We start from the raw sequence: 22,184 nt of genomic DNA, 5'->3' as shown, positions 1-22,184 counted from the left end.
GGCACAAAGAAAGGCTACTGTGGTCGCTCCATGCTGCGGTCGTATTCTACTGCTTTAATGAAAGGTTTTCCAGATCCAAGTGTTTTCTTCTTAAGAGCCTATCATCTCGTGCAAGTTGAGGTCATGGGCTTTGTGTTTTGTTTTGTCTTCCTATTTGTATTCCTCTCACTTTGTCGTTCCGGTTAATAATTCTGAACCGAACACCTTATGTAACCAGGCAAGGTTTCTCGTGGGGCGACTGGGACAAGAACACAGCCACAAACCTTCGACCTAAAATTTGTCCTGCCTGCACAGTGTGCTGTGGTGCATGCAGAACTTGTGGGAGTAGCCAACCCACGACAGCTGGAACTTGAGACCCCGGCCACAAGAGGGAGCCCATGCCTGACACTGCCTGGATGGCTAGGAACCAGAGGCCGGAGAGCCCAGAGACCTAGGATACAGCCAAAGACAACAGCAAGCAAGCAAGGGGGGAAAGTCAGAGAAATGATTCCTAACGATACTCTGCTATATGCCGAGATTGGAGCCCAGTCATCATCAGAGAGGCTTCGCCCAGCAACTGATGGGAGCAGAGACCACAGCCAAACATTAGGTGGAGCTTGGGGAATCACAGGAAGAGGGGGAGGAAGGATTGTAGAGGTCAGAGAGATCAAGGGCACCCCAAGAACACAGCCCACAGAATCAACTAAGCAGGGCTCACAGAGGCTCACAGAGACGAAAGTGACAATCACAGGCCCTGCACGAGTCTGTGCTAGGTCCTCTACGTATGTTATGGTTGTGTAGCTTGCTGTTCCTGGGTCTCCTAACAGCAGGGGCTGTCTCTGACTTTTTTTCCTGTGCTTGGGACCCTTTCCCTCCTACCAGGTTACCTCGTCCAGCCGTGATAGGAGGGTTTGTGCCTATAATAACTTGTTGTCCCATGTTTGGTTGATATCCCCGGGATGCCTGCTCTTTTCTGAAGGGAAATGGAGGAGGAGTGGATATGAGGTGAGGAGGGCTGGGAAGAGAAGAGGGAGAGGAAACGGTAGTCAGAATGAAAGATATGACCGAAGAATAAAACAAACGCTTCGGCCACTAAATTGAATAAGAGTAGAGAGAGTTAATAGGCTGTTGTGTTAATAATCTTAGAAAAGACACTTGCCATTTTTCCCATCTAGTAGACTGTTGGCCGTAGGTTGGGTTCCTCAGTGAAGACAGTAGAAGAGATGATTTATTTATTATGTGTATACATAACTCGTTCTGGGAGCAGTGTGATGGGCCTCTCAGGGGAGTCTCAGCTAAAACGTGGTGATGGCAGATGGAGCTCCACTGAGAGAGAAGTTGGACAGCAGCTGCAGGCCTCCGAGGGTGGCCTCCGTGGCCTTTACTCTACCCTGAGGGCTGCCCTGGCACAGGCTTCTCAGCTTATCTCGCCTCCCTGCGCTCCTGGGTTTGGTGTGCACACTTGGTTTTCCCACTTGGCAGAGGTCTCTAAGCGTAAGGACTAGAATTGAACAGGTGCCTTAGAGATTTCTCTGGTGCAGTTGACCTCGGGTCTGTGAGTTTATAAAGTTTTCTGATGTCTCTTCAGATGTGTTCAGTTCCCTTTTGTGTGGCGGTGTCAACTATGCACACGTTCCGTGGCTTGGCGTGAGTGACCCTGTCTGTGCTCGTTTGGACAGTGAGCTGGGTCTTCAAATCACCGATCTCTTCTTTTTCTGTGTTTATTTGCTGTTAACCCATCTGGCTTACTGCTTAAAAAAATTCAATATCTATATTTTTTTGTATAAATATTTTGCCTGCATGCGTGTTTATTTACCACATGTGTACCTGGTCCCTGTGGAGGTCAGGAGAGGGCATCATATCTCCAGGAACAGGAGTTACAGGGGCCTGTGAGCACCTGGATGGGTGCTGGGAATTGAACCCCAGACCTCTGCGAGAGCAGCCAGCGCTCTTGACTCTGACCCATCTCTTCAGCCCCTGTTCCTCTTTTTTCATTTCAGATATTTTCCCTCTGAAGGAGTCTTTTCACTCTTCTGTTCCCTCCTTGTACACTCGTGGCTTCCTGACTGTATGAAGTGCAGTTACAGTCGCTCACTATGCCTTTATCTGCCACTTCCTTTAACTCTCGTTTCTGCATCAGCTTTCCGTGAGGTTTTAAAAATGTTTTGCGATTCTAGGTTGTGTCCTCTTAAAATTTATAATAGCGGCTCTTAATTGGTCGCCTCTCAGCTCTGATTGCTCCCTGCCCTTGGAAAGGCTGGGCACACAAAAACCTTCTCCCTTGCCGATGCTAATCTTTATCCGAGAGTGGCTTTTGAGGAGAAATGGTTCCTTTCGGTTCTGTGTTGGTGCTCTCCTCCGGTTCAGGCTGGCATGAGGGTCCGACGGCTGCCTTAGGTGTGCTCCATTTGGTTCGGTTGGTTTCTGGCAATGCCCTGGTGAGTTCAGTGTTTTGGACCAGCCTCCTAACGGTGGAGGAAGCTGGAAAATCAAAGACAGAGGCAGATGGATGTAGGATTTCACAAAGTCTTACTTATTATTTGATTTAATCGTTTTGAGACAGGGTCTGGATTTGGAGCTATGGCTGGCCAGACTTGAGGCAACCCTCCTATGTCACCCCCTCAGGTGCTGGAGGTTATAGGTTACACCACCATATCCAACTTACCAAGTCCAACTTACCAGAGACTTTAAGTGGAAGTGTATCCTGGATATTGGCAAGACCAGTGTCCCCATACCCTAAGGCAGGGAAAGGAGCATATATGCCAGGCTAGACGAAGGACCTGCAGCCAACTGAAATACCTTCGGCTTTTCTCCGCTCTTGACATAGTCAAGGGTCAGTTAAAAGGCTAGGGCCAGCTAGGCAGTTCAGTGGGTAAAGGTGCCCGCTGCAACTCTAATGAGAGGAAGACCCAGCACTTAGACCCGTGTGCCGAGAGGAGAGACTCAACTCCTGTGAGCTGTGCTCTGACACCCACATGTTCGCCGAGACCCACCCACGCCTGCACCTTACACCAATAATAATAAGTCATTTTAGATGATTTGAAGGGCGTTAGAGAAGTGGTTCAGCAGTTAAGAGAGCGCTGCTTTCCAGAGGTTCTAGACTTGTTTCTCAGCATGACGTCAGGTGCCCACATCTGCCTGTCAATTCCAACTGCAGGGGATCTGATGCCTTCTTCTGGCCTCTGAGGGCACCTGGATGCGCTGGTGTACAAACGTACAAATATGTGTACGGGCACCAAATAAGTAGACACACGGATGTCAAGGGGAAGGAGAAGCAGCAGTTTAGGTGTTGCGGATGACTGTTGTAACCGTGTTCATCCTTAGGGGGTAGACTGAGGGACAGCATCAGGCTAGGCATGACGGCCAAGATGGCTGTGGTCGCATCAAGTTGGATCCCTGTAAGTGACCTCCACCCCCCATACCAGGGTGCCTTTGTCTTCCCAACACTTCCACTGGCATCATTCTAGCTGACTTTGTCACCATCTTTGCAGGTAGCTCTTGGCCACCAGCCTGGAACAGTCGAGGGTCTCTACCGTCCTGTGTGGTGGGGGTAGGGGGAGCGATGGCCACCCACTTCGCCAGATCTGAATCCTTCCCTTGTTCCCATCCTGAGGTGTTGTATGGCATTTTCTTTTGCTTCCGCCTAGTCGACTCCCTGCTGATATTTAATAGTCCTCTACGCGAAAGTTCTGTTGCTTGAAACCCTGCACGGCTTCCGTTTCCTGAGAGGATGCTCGCTGCTGGCCTGCTCCTTTCACTGGGCATCAGGAGTTTTAACCGTGGGTGGCGTCTGTTGTAGTCCTTTCAGTGGTGTTGGACTTTGGCTGTGCAGGCAGAGTTCCTTGGTCTTCAGAAGCTTCTAAGCTTGGGTCAAGTAGTCCAGAGCGGCCTTGGTCCTGCAGTTAACATCCTATTTCTAAGGCGATGCCCCTCAGAGTATTCTAGCCAACACTCGCGAGTTGGTAAGGTGGCTTGTGGGTGCCCAAAGTGTTCTTACCCTGCTCTGGGCCCTGGAGACTGTTCACCTGTTGCTTTACATACAGATGTATATGCACACACATGCGCACACACATACGATATATATGTAATTACTCTGACATTTTCCTCGCTTTCACGTAGTTTCCCAATCTTGAAGCCGTAGGCCAAGAGAGTTTTCCTCACCCTGGAGGCTAAGCTGCGCGTCCACTTCCTCTCCAACTTCACACTGTTAATTGTAGCCACTTCGGCTGCCCCGAGCCCTGTCTTCTGAACTCAAGGGTTCTCTGCTTCCTACGCCGCCATCTGGGCTCTCCTTCCAGCTGGGGTTGGTGTAGTCAAGAGCTCTCTTAGCTCATTTTTCACATCCCTGCGCTCTGTCCTGCTCTGTTGAAGCTGCTGCATCGTGTATGCCTCTGGTGTCTATTTCAGGTTCTCTCTTGAATGCAAACAGAACAAACGAGCCGGCGTGTCAGGATTGTGATAAAACTAAAAAACAAGTAGTGCTATTGGTTAAGAAACTGAGCCCACGGGGTTGGGGATTTAGCTCAGTGGTAGAGCACTTGCCTAGCAAGTGCAAGGCCCTGGGTTCGGTCCCCAGCTCCAAAAAAAGAATAAAAAAGAAAGAAAGAAAGAAACTGAGCCCACTGACACTCCCTTTTCTTCTTCCATAACCAGCTACAATGTAAATGTGAATATCAAGGAGTCTGTAGAGGGTGGTGGCCTCCCAGCCAGCCCGTCTTTCCATCTTGCTGCTGTGGTGTCTTTAGTGAGCTGAGATGCCTCTGTAGATTGATGCCTTCTCTCAAGGAGTCCAAGAAAGGAACCGAGCTCTTAAAGACAGGGCTACTGCCTTACCCCAGCAGCCCCACAGGCCCCACAAATCTACACGTCTGGCCAATCCTGGCTTTGGGTTGACCAGAGACAAAAGGCTAACCCTACCTTAACTCTTAGGAACGCTTCCTGTTTCTGCCCAAGCTGGAAGAGAAGTGCTAACCTCTGATGGTCATAAAGTTGAGAGTCCAGATGCTACCCTCGCATGGTGAGTGGGCATGGGTGTACACTGAGGAGACCTCTGCTGCTTCTCAGAGTTGTGTGACTTCATCTAAGGGTTAACATCAGGCAGCTACCCTTCCCGTTTCCCCCTTGGGGTGCCTTCCCATTCCACAGCCAGTACCCTGTGCTTCAACTCCACTTGCCCCTAAGAGTTGTACCCAGACCTGTGACCGGAGCATGGCATCGGGGCTACGTCTGACTATTCAGGCACCTCAGAGACGGTAGGTAGGTGGATGGCTTTCTGATGTAAGCTTTGGGTGATGAATGTCTAGGAGGGCAGCACTGTGCTTTGTTCTTGTGAATGCTGACTCTCCCTGGTCTTGTGTGCATGTCCTCACCCCAGAGAAAGGTCCAGTTAAGAGAAGAGAGCATGGGGTGTGGGAGAAGCCCTCCCAGGAACCATGTTCTCACAACTGAGGCAGGACTGCCTGGGCTGGGGCTGCCTTGCCTCACTCTTGTTGCACAGAGCAGAGAGAACCTGGTGTGCTGCAGTCTCAATCTTTGGGAGGCAGAGCAGGTGGATCTTTGTGAGTTCAAGGCCAGCCTCATCTACATGGCAAACTCCAGGCAGTCTAGGACTACATAGAGAAACCTTGTCTTATTTTTGAAACAGAACAAAAGTGGAGACAGGCACAGCCACAAGGCCAGGACCAGGGTTGGGAAGTCTGAGAGAGCAGCTCCCAGGAAAGACTGAGCAGAGCTGGACAAACAGTGGTTATTATACAGAGGGGGCGCTGGCTGCAGTGCCATTGGCCTGAGCTGCTGGCTCGTATAAGACTCCAGGTTGGGTGCAGGAAGCTACCTCTCCATGGAGACAACACGTGACTCCTCTCTGAGAGCAGTTACCCGACAGTTCTCTGGCTTTTGCCCACCACACTATGTAGGGTTTCTCAGAGTATCTTCTTCTGCGAAGTGGCCCAGGGCCTCCTTCACCCTCTCTCATATTAGAGGTGTGCTTTGCAGCTCCATAGGTCACTTGTCACCCACCTGGACCGGGGATGTGGAGGCCGGAGGACAGAGGCCTGACCTGGCAAGCCTCATGCCAGGTGCTTGTGCTGTGGGCTGTGCCGGAGCCCAGGAAAGGTCTACTGACCTCCCCTTCACCCAGCGGGCTCTTGGTATGCTGTGGTATTCCAGGCTCACTACCCATGACCCAGCTCTGGTGGAGTTTAGATTGCCCTCTGTCCTATTGCTATAAAGAGACACAATGGCCAAGGCAATTGTGACCAAAGAAAGCATTCGATTGGGGCTGGCTTGCAGGTTCAGAGGTCGAATCCATTGTGGGCAGCATGGCGGCATGCAAGCAGGCACTGGAGCTACATCTGGGATCCGCAGGCTAAGTGGGAGCCTGGGCCTGGCATGAGCTTTGGTGACCTCAAAGCCTACCCTCAGTGATGCACTTCCTCCAACAAAGTCACACCTACTCCAGCAACACCACCATTCCTAGTCCTTCTAATCCCTTCAAACCGTTCCACTCCCTTATAACTACACATCCAAATATACGGGTCTCTGGGGGCCGTTCTTATTCAAACCACCACTCCACTGAGTATGAGACTGGCCACAAGCGTGTGCCAGAGGCCATTAGTGGAGAGAAACTGGAGTGGAACAAGGTGTGCAACGAGAACTGGATGGTACAAACGTAACATTACACCCAGCGGCTTTGCGTCATGTACCCACTGAGAACACGGGCTCTCTTCTCGCCCGTGGCTTAGGCTGCAAGGGCACTGACTTCTACAGCAGTTTTTCTATAACCTTTTTTCCATTTACATGACCCCTAAAGACAGAACACAGAAAGGACATCAGTAGCAGAAGCAGCAAGGGTTGGGGCATGTGGAGGAGGGGCCTCAGCAGGGCCTGCCCGGGGTGGGGGTGGGGCGGCTCTGATCTCACGTGCCATGCAGGTGAACATCAACTGTTCACTGGTGCACTGGGCTCGGCATGACTGGCCAAGTGTGCCGGTGTGGCAGCTGTGGGACTGAGCAACCCAGGTGCTGTCGTTCTGAGGAATTTTCCACTCCGGGTTAATGGCATCTTTCCAGTGAGTAGGGCTGGTGAGCTTAGACTGGGTCCTGGGCCAAGGGCAGCTTGCTGAGCTGAGGACTCCCTGGGGTCTGCTCTGGAAACAAGGCAATGTCATGGCAAAGATATGGCCACTGCCCTTGTCCCCAGGATGCTGTGTCTATGGGACCAGTGGACACTGACTCTGAGAAGTACCCAGTGGTTGAGAGGAAACAGTCCTGTGGCTATAGTAGCTACCAAACCCGTGGGACCATCTGGCCAGTGCCACCGGTGTAGTGGGTGATATTTGGGTGTCCCTATTGCTCTCTGCTGTGTCTCTGCAGGGTCCCCAGACAAAGGATGCCTGTCAGGAGGTGGTAGCTCTGGAAGGAGCAGAGTGGGCGAGCTTGCAGCTCAGCCACCCCACAGCTTTGTCTGTGTGATGGGCTGAAGGCACCAGAGACTTTCACAGACAGGAGAAACATGGTCTCTGCCTCAGGAAGCTGGTCTTGACGAGAGGTCGGCTGGGAACAAGGGCAAACGCTGTTTGGCAAGCACCTTAAAATAAACAGGTGACATGGCTAAGAGAAAATGGAAGCAGAGCTGTTGTTGGGCGTTGGGACCACAGGGAAATGAGGCTTTGCTAGGAGAGGTCACATTTAAACCAAACCTGGAATGACAATAGAGGACTCAGTACTCAAGGGGAAATGAAAGGCTTTGCTCTGGTGCCTTTGGCCCTCATGGTCCGCATTGGATTTCATGGGAAGAGCAATGAGAACCGGACGACAGATGTTAAGTAGGAGAAGAATGCGGTCAAAGATCTGATTACAAAGTTATGAGGTGTTCTGAAGCCCCGGGGACTGTGGGGAGTCCTGAGGAGCAAGGAGGCCATAGGAGCATTGCTAAGGGAGTCCGTGTAGAGACTGCACTACAAGGAGAGCTAGGGAATCCGGGTGCATCGGGAGAAGCTGAGGGGAACAGGCTCCTAGGACTAGTCTCCGTGAGTTAAAAACCTGGAGGTGGGTAGGGCCACCATGACTGATGGGTAGGGAAGGCAGGACTGCTACTTGTGGCCTGCTATGACTGGAAGGTTAGGATGCCCATCTGAGGCTAGGGGTGGCAGCCTGAGATGAGGTCCCTACCTCAGAGGAGCTCTCTGAGACTGTATCAAAACCAGGGAAGAAATCCCCTTCCCCTTGGTCCACAGACTCTCCCTCCCACACCACAGACCCAAACCCCACCCGCTCATTGTTTGCATGAGCAGGAGTCTCCCTCCCCGTCACGTCACAGTTAGATAATTCTGAGTTTTCATTCTTAAGTCTATTCTTGGACGCCACACTGTGTCTTCTGCCTGTGTGGTGACTCAGAGCTTTCTGTTTTAAGGAAATTTTTTTAAAAAGGTTTTTGTTTTGTTTTGTTTTGTTTTTTTGTGACATATGAGTGACCATGTCCCAGAAACACAGATTTGGGTCTCCCATATTTTTGTTGTTGTTGTTTTTTGATTTACAAAATTTAAAAACTAATTATGGGACATTTCAACACATTCAGACCATAAAAATTGATCATCTTCCATGCATCTGTCCCCCTGCCTCTGGGGCTCCTGCCTCTGGGGCTACCTTGCCAAACTCATCTTGACACACAGTAGCTTATGGCTGGCAGTGTAACCCCAGCACCATTAACCAAACTTGGATACTGTTCATCCTTCGCCACCCCCCATTCTCTCAAAATTAATTTTGAACACTAGTGGGACTTAAATTTAAAATGACTTGATTGCCTCTTTTGTGTGTATTGGGGGCACCTACATCCTTAAACATGCCAGGCACGCACTCTACCCCTGAGCCGAATTATTTTTAATTTGAGACAGGCTCTCAGTAAGTTGTTCAGGCTGGTACTGAACTTGTACAGCCCAGGCTGGCCTGACATTTGATACTCCTGTGTCATCCTCCTGAGCAGCTGGGGTTACACGCCTGTCCCTCTAGGTTTGGTACTTGTCTCAGATGGTTGGTTTGTTAGATGTTTATAAGATGAAAAGATTGCTGTTTTAGCCCAGCATGTTGGCACAGGCCATTAATAGCAGCACTCAGGAGGCAAAGGCAGGCTGATCTCTGTGAGTTCAAGGTCAGTCTGATCTACAAAGTGAGCTATAGGACAGCCAGGACTATTACACAGAAAAACCCTGTCCCAAACGGAAAGAAAGGAAGGAAGGAAAGAAGGAGGGAGGGAGGAAGGTCACTGACTTTGGGATCTAAATAAATGTCAACATTGCAGTCATCGAGTCTAATTTTTGGTGACACTGTGTCCCCATCTGGTTCAGCTGTGTCTTCACAGTAGCACTGGTAAGCTGTGTCTCCTCTGGTTGCTGGAGGCTGGCACTAGATACAGGCACAGGTGTGTCCAACACACATCCAGGACAGCTATGAGTGCAGCCACAACACAGTTAAAGACCAAGTCCTGTCAGTGTGTAACAGGGTTAGGTGTTCCTGATAGAGGTCGAACCAGACTCAAGATCGTCTGGGCCTGAATCCCTCCCACATGCCGCTGTATTCTTTAACGAGGAAGCACAGAACACTGGCTGCCGCCTTCTGTGGTATCAGTGACCCCTGACCCTAGGCTTTCACTGGGGACTGTGGAACCTGGGTTCAAAGTCTCCCTCCTTATCTTTTTACCTGTGGGCAGCCTTTCCCTATAGATAATGGTGCCCGGCTGGGCCACTCTTATGAGGATGGGAGGGTCAGCTGCTGAGTCTCAGACTTCGTTGTTTTAGAGAAAAGTTGGTTCCCTACCATCCCAGGGGAAGCTGATATCCCCTCCCCCCTTATCACTCTGTGTGTGTGTGTGTGTGTGTGTGTGTGTGTGTGTGTGTGTGTGTGTGTCTGTGGGCAAGCATGCACAATTTTGAGAGTCAGTCCTTTTCCAAGCCTTTATATGGATTGCAGAAATTGAACCGTTTGTCACGTTAGTGAGACAAGTCCATCTCCTCTCCTGTTGCTGATCTCATAGCAATATAAACTCGTATTTAAATGCAGGTAAAATGTTTGATGCACGACAAGGGTTGTTAGAAGAGTTTATGAAACAGAGTGTCTCTATGAGATGTTCAAGCTAAGACTAAGACTCAGACTCAGACACAGACACAGAGCACACAGACTCAGACACAGACACAGACTCAGACACAGACACAGACTCAGACTCAGACACAGACACAGACACAGACACAGACTCAGACTCAGACACAGACTCAGACACAGACACAGACTCAGACACAGACTCAGACACAGACACAGACACAGACTCAGACACAGACACAGACACAGACTCAGACACAGACACAGACACAGACACAGACACAGACTCAGACTCAGACACAGACACAGACTCAGACACAGACACAGACACAGACTCAGACACAGACACAGACACAGACACAGACTCAGACTCAGACACAGACACAGACTCAGACACAGACACAGACTCAGACTCAGACACAGACACAGACACAGACTCAGACTCAGACACAGACTCAGACACAGACACAGACACAGACTCAGACACAGACACAGACACAGACTCAGACTCAGACACAGACACAGACTCACAGACACAGACAGACTCAGACACAGACTCAGACACAGACACAGACACAGACACAGACTCAGACTCAGACACAGACACAGACTCAGACACAGACTCAGACTCAGATTCAGACACAGACTCAGACACAGAGTCAGACTCAGACACAGACACAGACTCAGACTCAGACTCAGACACAGACACAGACTCAGACACAGACACAGACACAGACACAGACACAGACACAGACACAGACACAGACACAGACACAGACACAGACTCAGACACAGACACAGACACAGACTCAGACACAGACACAGACACAGACACAGACACACACACAGACACAGACACAGACTCAGACACAGACACAGACTCAGACTCAGACACAGACACAGACTCAGACACAGACTCAGACACAGACACAGACACAGACACAGACTCAGACACAGACACAGACACAGACACAGACTCAGACTCAGACACAGACTCAGACACAGACTCAGACACAGACTCAGACTCAGACAGACACAGACTCAGACACAGACACAGACACAGACTCAGACACAGACACAGACTCAGACTCAGACACAGACACAGACACAGACTCAGACACAGACTCAGACTCAGACTCAGACACAGACACAGACTCAGACACAGACACAGACTCAGACACAGACACTCAGACTCAGACACTGACACAGACAGAGACACAGACTCAGACACAGACTCAGACTCAGATTCAGACACAGACACAGACTCAGACACAGACACAGACTCAGACTCAGACACAGACTCAGACACAGACTCAGACACAGACTCAGACTCAGACACAGACACAGACACAGACACAGACTCAGACACAGACACAGACTCAGACACAGACTCAGACACAGACTCAGACTCAGACTCAGACACAGACTCAGACACAGACTCAGACTCAGACACAGACTCAGACACAGAGCACACAGACACAGACACAGACTCAGACACAGACACAGACTCAGACTCAGACCCAGACTCAGACACAGACTAAGAGACAGACACAGACACAGATACAGACACAGACTCAGACACAGACACAGACACAGACACAGACACAGGCACAGACTCAGACACAGACACAGACTCAGACACAGACACAGACACAGCCCAATATGAGGGAATAGTAAGGAGAGCAGAATGCATGACCCCTCTCCAGGCCATGCCTAGCTCGTCAGCGCCCAGCTTCCCAGGCTTCCTCAGTGCACATATCTTCAAGGTTGGTAATAACACTTCAAGAGGCCCCTAGGTCACAGGAAATCACCCATGGATGTTTTCTGTAGGTAGGCAAACCAGTCAGGATTTATGGCCTCACAATTTATAGTAGACATTTGGAAAAGGTAGCACGCATACATTTTTATGTTTTGTTTCATTTTGAGACAGGGTTTCCGTGTGCAGCCCTGGCTGTCCTGAAACTCACGGAGACCCACCTTTCTCTGCTCCCCGAGCCATGGGATTAAAGGCACTGCCACTGCCTGTCTGGGTTTTGTTGTTGTGTTTTGTTTCAAGACAGGGGCTCACTATGTAGCTCTGTGAGACTATATAGCCCAGGCTGGTTTGAAACTCACAGACACTTGCCTGCCTCTGCCTCCTGAATGCTGGGATTAAAGGTGTGCACCACCACGCATACTTTAGATTTTTTTTTTTTTTTTTTTTTTTTTTTTTTTTTTTTTTTTTTTTTTTTTGGGGCTGGGGATTGAACCCAGGACCTTGCGCTTTAGGCATATCACTGAGCCAAACCCCAACCCCTACTTTAGATTTTATATGCATTTATTGTGTGCATGGATGTGCCAAAGCACGCATGTCAAAATCAAAGGACAACTTAGAGGAGTTGGTTCTCTCTCCACCACTTGGATCCTGAGGATTAGACTCAGCTCCTCAGGACCGCAGCAAGTACCCTAACCACTGACCACACATAAAATCTAAGGAAAAACTTTATTTTTAACCATAATTATTCCTGGGCTATATCTGCTTGCGAGAGACGTTGAAACTACCATCCTTGTTTTGGCCTACATCAATTTCACAGTAATGCTTTCCCAGTAACTGCCACACCCGAGGCCACAAATAGGAGCAGGACACGATAGAGATGAAGCCGTGGCCATGCTGTGTCTGACGTGCAGACTTGCCCGCTTCACCACTTGCTGAGTTACTTTGTGCTCCTTCTCCGTGTGGAGGGAGGTGGGGCACCAGCTGTGGCACAAAGCCCCACCACAGCCTGCCCTACCGTGACCTGCACCACCTGCCTCCCTGGGATCACTTGGTTTTGGTCACAGTGCTTAAGAGGATTTTTTCCATATCCTTTGACTTGGCTCACACGTCAGTAATCCATTGCTCTGTGTTGTTCCCCTATTTGGTATCCGTGACAAGAGTAATTTAAAAAGAGGACACTGTCAATCATGAGCGCTGACCTTTAAGAAGCTCACCTGATCTGCAGAGGTGGCCAGCTTCCCCTAGGGCCACCGGCTGTCAGCACATCACATACTTCCTTGATGTGGCTGAGAATTCCCGAAGCGCTCAGCTGCTTCTGCCTTCCACGGTGCCTATTCTTGCTCCACAGTGGCATGGAAGGGCTGTGCCCCTGGTCCTACTGTTGAGACCTCGGCCAGATGTAAGAGCATCCCGTCCCGTTTATCTAGTGGGCTTTCCACTTCCCCCTTTCTGTCCTAGACAAAAAGACATCCCACCTGGCCTACAGAGCTATACACAGTGAAAATGAGTGTGGCTGTGCACACTGAGTTTTGAGGCTGCTGACAGCACGGGAAAGGTGAGGCTGTGTGATGTTGAGGCTTCTTTTCTTCTCAGAGGAGTTTTTCCTATTTAGACTAACCCTGTGTCCACTGACGCTCCAACCACAGAGCAGGCCGAGAATCCTTTACCCCAAGGAAATGTACCCCTGTTGAGTGGCTCCAGTTGTGGGGGCCGCCATGTGCAATTGGTGCTCAGGCCCCAGTTGCTGCCTAAGCCCTAACCTTTCTGCTGGTTGGAAATAAAGTGCCCAGGAGCTCCCAGGAGCAGGGAGTGGGTGGCAGTCTTGCCAGTACCCTTGGCTACCAGATGCTGAGAAACTAAGGAGTGGGCCCTATGCCGAAAGCCACACGAGTCACATCTTACTGAAGCTTCTATGTCTGTGCCTGGCCTCAGATACCTTTCTCTGCATTGGTCTGCTCCCATTCCTACCATTAATCTCTCAGATGCGTGACCAATGCTGCAAAACCTGAGTTGTGCTGAGCCACCAGGTGCCACAGCCACCTTGCTGTGTGTGTGTGGACCAGGTGCTGACACACGTCTATCCCGGCCTCAGGTTGAGAGCAGAAGCATGGGCGCTCAGTTTTGAAAGATTGGATGGGGCTGGAGTGCAGTTTGCTGCCAAGCACCTTATGACCAGCACAGGCCTGTGAACTCAACACAGGGTTCCAGAATGTGCAAGGTGGAGGCAGGAGGATCAGAAGATGAAGATGGGGCTCCTGGCAGCCGGAGAAGCAGATGGGTGAGTGGATCTCTGACTTGTGCATGAGAGACACAGGAGATGTGCCCCAGTGCTACTGTGACACAGGCTTCCTGGGGTGTCTTCACCTTTGTATGTTAATTCTCTCTAGTCCTGCACACCAGGTGGCCTGGCCAGCTGGCAGGGACTTTGCTGACCTTGGCCTTTTTCCGACTGCTGACCTCTAGGCTGTCCTGCTTTAGGATGTATCTACCCAACCTCCCATAGCCGCCTGTTGTAACGCACTACTTCCCTTCTCTCTGGGCACACAAGCTCTTCCTGCATCAGGAAGGGTCAGTCCCTATAACGCGTTAGGATTGTCCTTGGAGAGCCAACGACCCCTCGGCATGGAGCTTTTGCTGGAGGGTAAATGGTACCCCAAAAGATGTGCACACCTAATACTTGACAAGAGAGAACCTGGTGGGAACTGGGAAGATGGCTCAGTTGGTAAAGTGTTCACCAGACGCATAAGAGCCGGAATCAGATCTGCGACTCCCATGTATGAGCAGCATGACAGCGCGTGCTTGTAACCCCAGCACTAGGAGACACAGGGGGTTCTGGGGGCTACCTACCAGATGCTGAGCTCTAGATTCAGTGAGAGACCCTGTTTCAAACAGTGGAGAGTGAGAGAGGAAGACACATGTCAACCTCTGGCCTCCTGTGCAGTTTAGGGGAGAGGACCAAGGACAGGACTAGTGTGAGATGGGACCAACATCCTGGCCATATCCAAGGGGAACATAAAGCAGCTCCACCAGGTAAAGGGACAGGGACCCAGGAATCTCCCCCTGAGTGGGGCACGTAAGGCCCTGCAGACACCTGGGTCTTGAACCTCTGGCTACAGAGCTCTCTGGATTGTGGTAGCTTGTTAAAGAAACCTACAGGATAAACATAAAGGAATTGTCAAGGATTGAAAAAAATGGCAAGACCTAGCCTGAGTTACTCTGTCCTGTGATGTAGACACTTGGGGATCCCTTGAGCTTCTTCAGGAAGAATTTTCATCACCCAGCATTTCCCATCTGGAGGCTCTGGCATCTCCAGACTTTGGAGCAGCTGTCTCAAGAATCCATGTTGAGCATGGCAGTATCTGGAATTGAGCTCTGGCTCCAAGGGGACATTGAACCCCTGGACCAAATATATAGATGAGCCAATGCGGCCAGCCCTGCCTCCCGTTCCTACTGCCACCCTGGTAGTGAGGGCAGGATGGGCAAAGGACACAGGTTTATAGCCATGCATAAACAAGCTATTAGGCTGTTTTTACAGCAAGAGGCACTGTATCTGTTGATGTCAGCACGTGCTATCAGCCTGCCCAGGGCCCCAGTGGGATGGCCACACAGGCAGCCCCATTGTTCTGTGCTCTCAGGTGAAGGGCGCACATGTGCCCTGGGGAGGTCATAACTGCCTGAGCCTTTAAAACTGGCAGAGCACTGTAGGCTGGCATTGCCTGGGCAGTGACCTGGAGAGCTAGCAGGCCTGCAATTCCACAGTGCTTTTTGTTTTTTTCCTTTATATATTTTATAAAAGGATTTTTCCTTTAAAAGCAAAAGGAGAAATTAGTATCAGAATACTCTAGGTTTCAGTAGAATTCTCATCGTCTCTACAGACATCTGTGTCAGGGGTGAGTGAGCTCCCCTTGTTCATCGACAGTTCCAGAGCAGACTCGGGACTCATCACACCAACAGAGCAGGTCTGTTCTGGCTACTGCAGCCATCTGAGTGGCTTTCAGGTGAGTGTAGGGGAAGGACTGGGGGCCTCCCACTGGTTCAGCACAGGCGAGGCTTCAGTCTTTGCTGAGGAGGGTAGGTTCACTGCTTCTCTGTCCTGACCACTCACTCCACTTCACAGGATGAGGTACACAGGGCTGACGGGAATACTGCTCACCCTGGTCAACCTGCTGCAGCTGGCTGCGACTCTGAGAATTGCAGCCTTCAACATCCGGACTTTTGGGGATACTAAGATGTCCAATGCCACCCTCTCTAGCTACATTGTGAAAGTAAGTTCAGGGTGGGCCAAGTCTGAGAGCAGACATGTTGTCAGGGGAGGTAGTGGCTGTCCTTAAACCACAGTGAAGCTGAGGCCTTACCATACCTGGGTGGATGTCAGCCCAGATTACTGTCAACACTGTCCACGGCTGGCAGGTATCTGACAAGAGCGTAAGCTTGAGAGAGCTGTGCCGTTAAGAGTGGCAGCTGCGGCTCAGGCTCTCTGAAGTTCTGAGGCCCTGAGCTGCTGGTCCAGCTCTGCCCACCCAGCCTGTCTTGCTCAGCTGTTGTGGCCCTGTCACCAGATCCTGAGTCGCTATGACATTGCTGTGGTCCAAGAGGTCAGAGACACTCACCTGGTTGCTGTTGGGAAGCTACTGGATGAACTCAATCGGTGGGTGACAGTGCTGGAGTCCTAGAGTGTAATGACAACCATTTACAGTCTCACTCCCTCTGTGCTCCATTGATGGAGCCTTGCTATCAGGGGCCAGGAGGCTCCCTGTATGGTGAAAAAGCACCTTTGGTTTCCTTTATCCAGGGACATCCCTGACAACTATCGCTATATAATCAGTGAGCCGCTGGGCCGCAAAAGCTACAAGGAACAGTACCTTTTTGTGTACAGGTAAAGCCCCACACTGTCAAAGCCCAAGAACACAGCCTGGGGACATACAGACCCCAGACCTGTGCCACAGAGGCTGAGAGAGGTTTGGAGAGCCCAGGCGACCCTCTTTCCCTTGGGAGGCCCTTACAGAGCAGGGGTAGCAATGTGTATTACAGAACTACAGGATAAGGCTCCGGCTGGGTGAACATCTACTTAGGCACCTCTCAAGCCCCAGTCACTTCTTGCCTGGTCTTTCTTTAGGCCCAGCCAGGTGTCTGTTTTGGATAGCTATCATTATGACGATGGCTGTGAACCCTGTGGAAATGACACCTTCAGCCGAGAGCCAGCCATTGTCAAGTTCTTTTCCCCATACACTGGTACGTGCTGCTGTGCTCCTTCCAGCCCTGCTCAGGCCAAGATGGAGTCGCAGGGTGCAGCTCACATCTAGACCTCTAGAAACTGGTGGCAGGGCTGCCGCCTACACTCCCTCAGGGAGCTCCCGCGCCTTCAGCTCCCAGTGGTCTGCATTAACATTCAGTGACAAGGACAGTGTCTCCTGTGGGAGACTGCCCCCCATCTTCATCTCCGTGCCACAGTTATAGACGCCCCTGCATAAGGCCCCAGTGAGTCTTCAGACCAGCCCCAACCTAGGCTGGCCTCTGGACACTATGTCCATCGCGCGTCTGCTTCTCCTTAGAGGTCCGAGAGTTCGCGATCGCGCCCTTGCACTCAGCCCCAACCTAGGCTGGCCTCTGGACACTATGTCCATCGCGCATCTGCTTCTCCTTAGAGGTCCGAGAGTTCGCGATCGCGCCCTTGCACTCAGCCCCAACCTAGGCTGGCCTCTGGACACTATGTCCATCACGCGTCTGCTTCTCCTTAGAGGTCCGAGAGTTCGCGATCGCGCCCTTGCACTCAGCCCCAACCTAGGCTGGCCTCTGGACACTATGTCCATCGCGTGTCTGTTTCTCCTTAGAGGTCCGAGAGTTCGCGATCGTGCCCTTGCACTCAGCCCCAACAGAGGCTGTGAGTGAGATCGATGCCCTCTACGATGTTTATCTAGATGTCCGGCAAAAGTGGGACCTGGAGGTGAGACTATCCTAGGGACAATGGGTTCTCTTGGCCCTGTTTGTCCCTGGACCAACAGGCATGTCTCCTGGTAGGACATCATGTTCATGGGAGATTTCAATGCTGGCTGCAGCTACGTCACTTCCTCCCAATGGTCTTCCATTCGCCTTCGGACAAGCCCCATCTTCCAGTGGCTGATTCCCGACAGTGAGGACACCACAGCCACATCCACACGTTGTGCTTATGACAGGCAAGCAGCCCCAAAGCAAACCAAGCCTTCACTTGCCCTTTCCTGCTCAAGAGGCAGGAGCTCTGGTTCTTGAGGCTCCTAGTTTTCTTGTCAGAGTGGCTACCAGTGGATGGGGTCCTATCTGGGCACCCTACATGTCCCTGCTACTGCAGGGTCCCTCTTAGTGGCCCTGGGTGGAGTACATTGGACCGTGGGGGCAGTAGAGCTTAACCAAGGACTCTACGTGGGAGAGGGTGAGGGACCTGTCCTTTGCTGGATTCCTTTGCAGGATTGTGGTTGCTGGAGCTCTGCTCCAGGCTGCTGTTGTCCCCAACTCGGCTGTCCCCTTTGACTTCCAAGCAGAATACAGACTTACCAACCAGATGGTATGTGTCCTTTCCTTCATGTGGTTTAGGTTAGCCAGAAGCCAGCCGGAACCGACTGACTTGGCGATTCCGGCATCGCTACTGTTTTCCACACTAGATGTGGGTGGGGGCAGTGCAGGCCAGGAGCAGTAGGCTTTCTACCTGCTCACCCTCTGTGGTATGGAGACCCTTGCTCTGACGCCATGTTCTCTGCACCTCCCTGCCTCTGTAGGCTGAAGCCATCAGTGACCATTACCCAGTGGAGGTGACACTCAGAAAGACCTGATGTCATTGAGTTCAGCCACACTGCTTCCGGTGAGGAAGAGTCCACCTCACCTATGTGTGGTACTGCGGCATTCCAACACCTCGGCACAGGGAACGTCTACCACGCGGACTTAGAAATACTGTTTAATTGGAGTAAATAAAGCTGAGCCTGAGCAGGTAGTGGCACTGACTGTGTATTAAGTCCTTCCTCCCCAGGCAGGTTCGTCTGTCACCTGAGAAGACGTGGGCTGACACTAGATCCAGTGTCTTGGCTGTCAGTGTCTCTCCAGGGCCTTGACCAGAAGGTCATTCAGGCGGCCTACCATGGCCCGGGGATCATCAACGAGTCCTGCTGCTATCATGGCGTTCTCATAGATCTGAAACACAGGGATGGCATAGTACAATCAGGATCGGGGGGCTCAGGGCCAGCCTGACCTACATCTGACCCTCAGCGAGAGAGCAGCTTCGTACCCCCAAGGCAGAGGATGGACCCGGTCAGACTTTACCTGATCCACTAGCAGCTGGGCTAGCTCCGGCTCACGCCCCCTCAGCTGGTTGAGTTTCTTTATTAGTATGTGCCTGCATGAGCGAACCAACAGCAAAGTCAGCTGAGGCGCAGCATTTCCAACCCGGGGCGTCTGCTGCTACACGAGGATTACTAGAACACTCAAAGGACTGCAGTGCATCTGCCCAGCATGAAAAAACACGCTGATTCTAGAAGTCATCTAGACAGAGCAACAATCACTGTCACTGCTGAGAGTGTCAACACCAGAACATGCAGATGGCGCTGAGTGGCGAGCTCAATCACACTAATAAAGGGAAGTGTCTTTAACTAACCCCATGCTTTCAGGAACGCTACACGGACAGGGAAACAGCACAAAAGACCACTGAGAAGGCACTGAGGGGATGGAGACACTGACAGTCAGGAACGCTCCTAGAGACCCAAGGACTCAAACGTAGTGCCTAGAGATGGCAGCATTTCACGAGCAAGAAGTGCAATATTAAGGATGTGTGCTGGCCAACCGGCCAAAGGCCAACTCATTCTCATCTAGGAACTTAGTTATAAACCAACTCCAGAACCAACGCTGATACACATGAAATACAGACCTAGAAGAAGGGAAGGGTAAGCCTGAGTCTACGATAGCTTCTTTCACAGGGAAACCCTCTAGTGTAACCCTACAGGAAGCATACAACTAAGGATTAAACCTCCACTTATGAGCTGGAGAGACGGCTCAGGGGTTAAGAGCACCGACTGCTCTTCCAGAGGTCCTGAGTTCAATTCCCAGCAACCACATGGTGGCTCACAACCATCTGTAATGAGATCTGATGCCCTCTTCTGGTGTGTCTGAGGACAGTGACAATGTACTCTAAATCTTAAAAAAAAATTCTTTCACTTAGGAGAAGAGCAGAAAGTAAGACATTTGACAAGTGATGACAGGGATGTTGACATTATAAACCTCTGCATAGAACACAGGAAAGACTGAGACCATAGCAAGCTCTCTCAGAACACATGTAAACATGCACTCTCACGGTGGAAGCTACAAAGCTGGAGAAAAGGCTACTCTTAATGCCTTGCCATGGGCTGCACACACACAGCACGTGGTCCTGAGGAGGGAGGGAGGAAGCATGTGCTGCTTATTACACATTACCTGAAAACTTTCCCCATCAATCAATGCCTTTTTGAGTTCTGAACCATGTGACTATCATACTAAGTCTAAAAACAAGATTGAAATCAGAGTCCTTTGGCATTTTGGTCACTCGTAAAACCAGAACTAGCGGGCTGACATGTTAATCACCTACTCTGGAGTCGTAGCATCATGCCGGCCTGTGAGGGAGTAGAAGCACGGCTCACGGCTGCTAGCCAAGGGCCGCTTGAGACCTCTCAACCCAGTCATAATGATCTGGCTCAGAAAACAGGGAAAAAACCTTTCTACACAGTTTCTAATAACAACTTATGCTCACAGTGAAAAAAATGATGTGCCATATCAAAATCTCGAATACATACAAGTCAAAGAGGAAATCAAGGGGTGGAGAGACTTCAGTGGCTAACAGCGCATACAGCACAGAGAAGACTCAGGCTCGGCCCCCAAGCCCGTAACGGGCAGCTCATAACAAGATAACTCCAGCAGTCTCCAACACCTCTGGCCTCTGTGAACACCTGCATCTGTGTGCACATACACAGATGAGGAAAATAATACAACATCTCTTGAGAAATGAAAATAAACCAAGCAAGGCACCACTGGTAGGGAGTGAGGAAGCTATAGATTTTTTCTAACATTTTTAGCAACTCTGTAACTTCATTAAAACTGTTGCTAAGGTGGTAAAGCACGTCTTTAATCCCAGCACTCAGGATTATACTCACTCTTTGAGTTTGAGGCCAGCCTGGTCTACAAAGAGAGTTCCAGGACAGCCAGAGTCTACACATAGAAACCCTGTTTCAAAAAACTGAAACAAAAAAACAAAAGAAAACAAAAAAACCCCTATTGCTATATGCAAAACCAATTTACTTCTTATACATTTCAACGATTAAAAAACAAAATTTAAAACAGCCAGTAAGGACATCAAATAACTAAAGACTGTGACACAGGCCTGTGATGCCAGCACTCGGGAAGCAGAAACAGAAGTCTTTGACTTTCAGGATCCATCTCGGCTACTCCTAGTAACACTGCCTCAGAGCAACAAAACTGAAAAAGTTCCAACCCCCATAAGTATGCCAGTATCTATGGGTTTTCTCAGGCTTAACTCGAATATTTATATAAGAAGTCAAGACCCAAGAGTAGCCAGGACCTCACAGAGGAAAAGTCTATGTGCCTCGATCTCATTGTTGCCTAGGAGACTCAAGGACGATGAGGTCAATCCAGGAGGATGGACAAAACATGAAATCAAGAGGACTGGTGAGGCTTAGACCCCGGGGCTTTCTGACAGAATGAGATGAAATCAGACCAGATTAAGACAGAATTAACCCAAACCTAAATGATAGAGCCTTTTAGAAAGAACAGATTCCACAGAAACCATAAAGCAACTACGACTTATAAATTCAACTATAATAAAATTAAGATCTTCCTCTTATCAAAAGATACCATAAAACAACAGAATGTGAAGCTAACTGTATATTTGCAAATGGCTTAGCATGGTGGTTACACCTTTAATTCCAGCACTTGAGGCAGAGACAGGGGCAGAGGGGCAGAGGGGCAGAGGGGCAGAGGGGCAGAAGCAGGTGGATCTGTGCGAACTAGAGGACAGCCTGGTCTACAGAGGAAGCTCCAGGCCACATAGTCTCAAATAAGCAAACTACAAATGAACACTGAATGCAAGGTGTTCACCACATCGCGACCTAGGCCTCCTGTGGGGACAGGCTGAGGCAGCTCACTCTGCCTGGACCACTGTGGACAGCACATTCTAGAGCAGCCAGGTTCATAGCAACCCTGTTCCTAACAGCTCCAAGTTATAACTACTCAAATCTATCAAACAAGTAAACTGTGCTAAGGTGGATCCACACAGTGAACGCTGGCTGAAAACTGTATCCTGCTACTTATCCCAGGAAGCTCAAAATGCCTTTTCGGATGGAGATGGCAGA

At 50.4% G+C, this 22,184-nt stretch overlaps 2 protein-coding genes across 2 annotated transcripts in view; one reads left to right on the top strand and one right to left on the bottom strand.

Moving 5' to 3' along the window:
* Nucleotides 1-15,501: 15,501 nt before the first annotated feature.
* Dnase1 (deoxyribonuclease 1) lies at nt 15,502-18,783 on the top strand. Its single transcript, XM_032912250.1, has 9 exons — nt 15,502-15,824; nt 15,944-16,091; nt 16,386-16,474; nt 16,619-16,702; nt 16,943-17,058; nt 17,658-17,770; nt 17,845-17,999; nt 18,268-18,364; nt 18,576-18,783. Exons 2-9 carry the CDS (start codon nt 15,945-15,947, stop codon nt 18,627-18,629), a joined length of 855 nt encoding a protein of 284 aa, XP_032768141.1. The 5' UTR covers nt 15,502-15,824; nt 15,944; the 3' UTR covers nt 18,630-18,783.
* Nucleotides 18,736-22,184, bottom strand: part of Trap1 (TNF receptor associated protein 1) — a 33,518-nt gene continuing 30,069 nt past the window's right edge. Inside the window, exons 17-18 of the mRNA XM_032912249.1 lie at nt 19,114-19,186; nt 18,736-18,984 (exon numbers count right to left, since the gene is read on the bottom strand). Of these exons, the coding sequence (XP_032768140.1) occupies nt 18,883-18,984; nt 19,114-19,186 (175 nt within the window). The 3' untranslated portion in view covers nt 18,736-18,882. The remainder of the gene's footprint in view (nt 18,985-19,113; nt 19,187-22,184) is intronic.

The sequence above is a fragment of the Rattus rattus genome, chromosome 9, assembly GCF_011064425.1.
Source record: "Rattus rattus isolate New Zealand chromosome 9, Rrattus_CSIRO_v1, whole genome shotgun sequence".
NCBI lineage: Eukaryota > Metazoa > Chordata > Mammalia > Rodentia > Muridae > Rattus > Rattus rattus.
The sequence above is the reverse complement of the archived record's forward strand: the minus strand, read 5'-3'. Positions and strand labels throughout refer to the sequence as shown.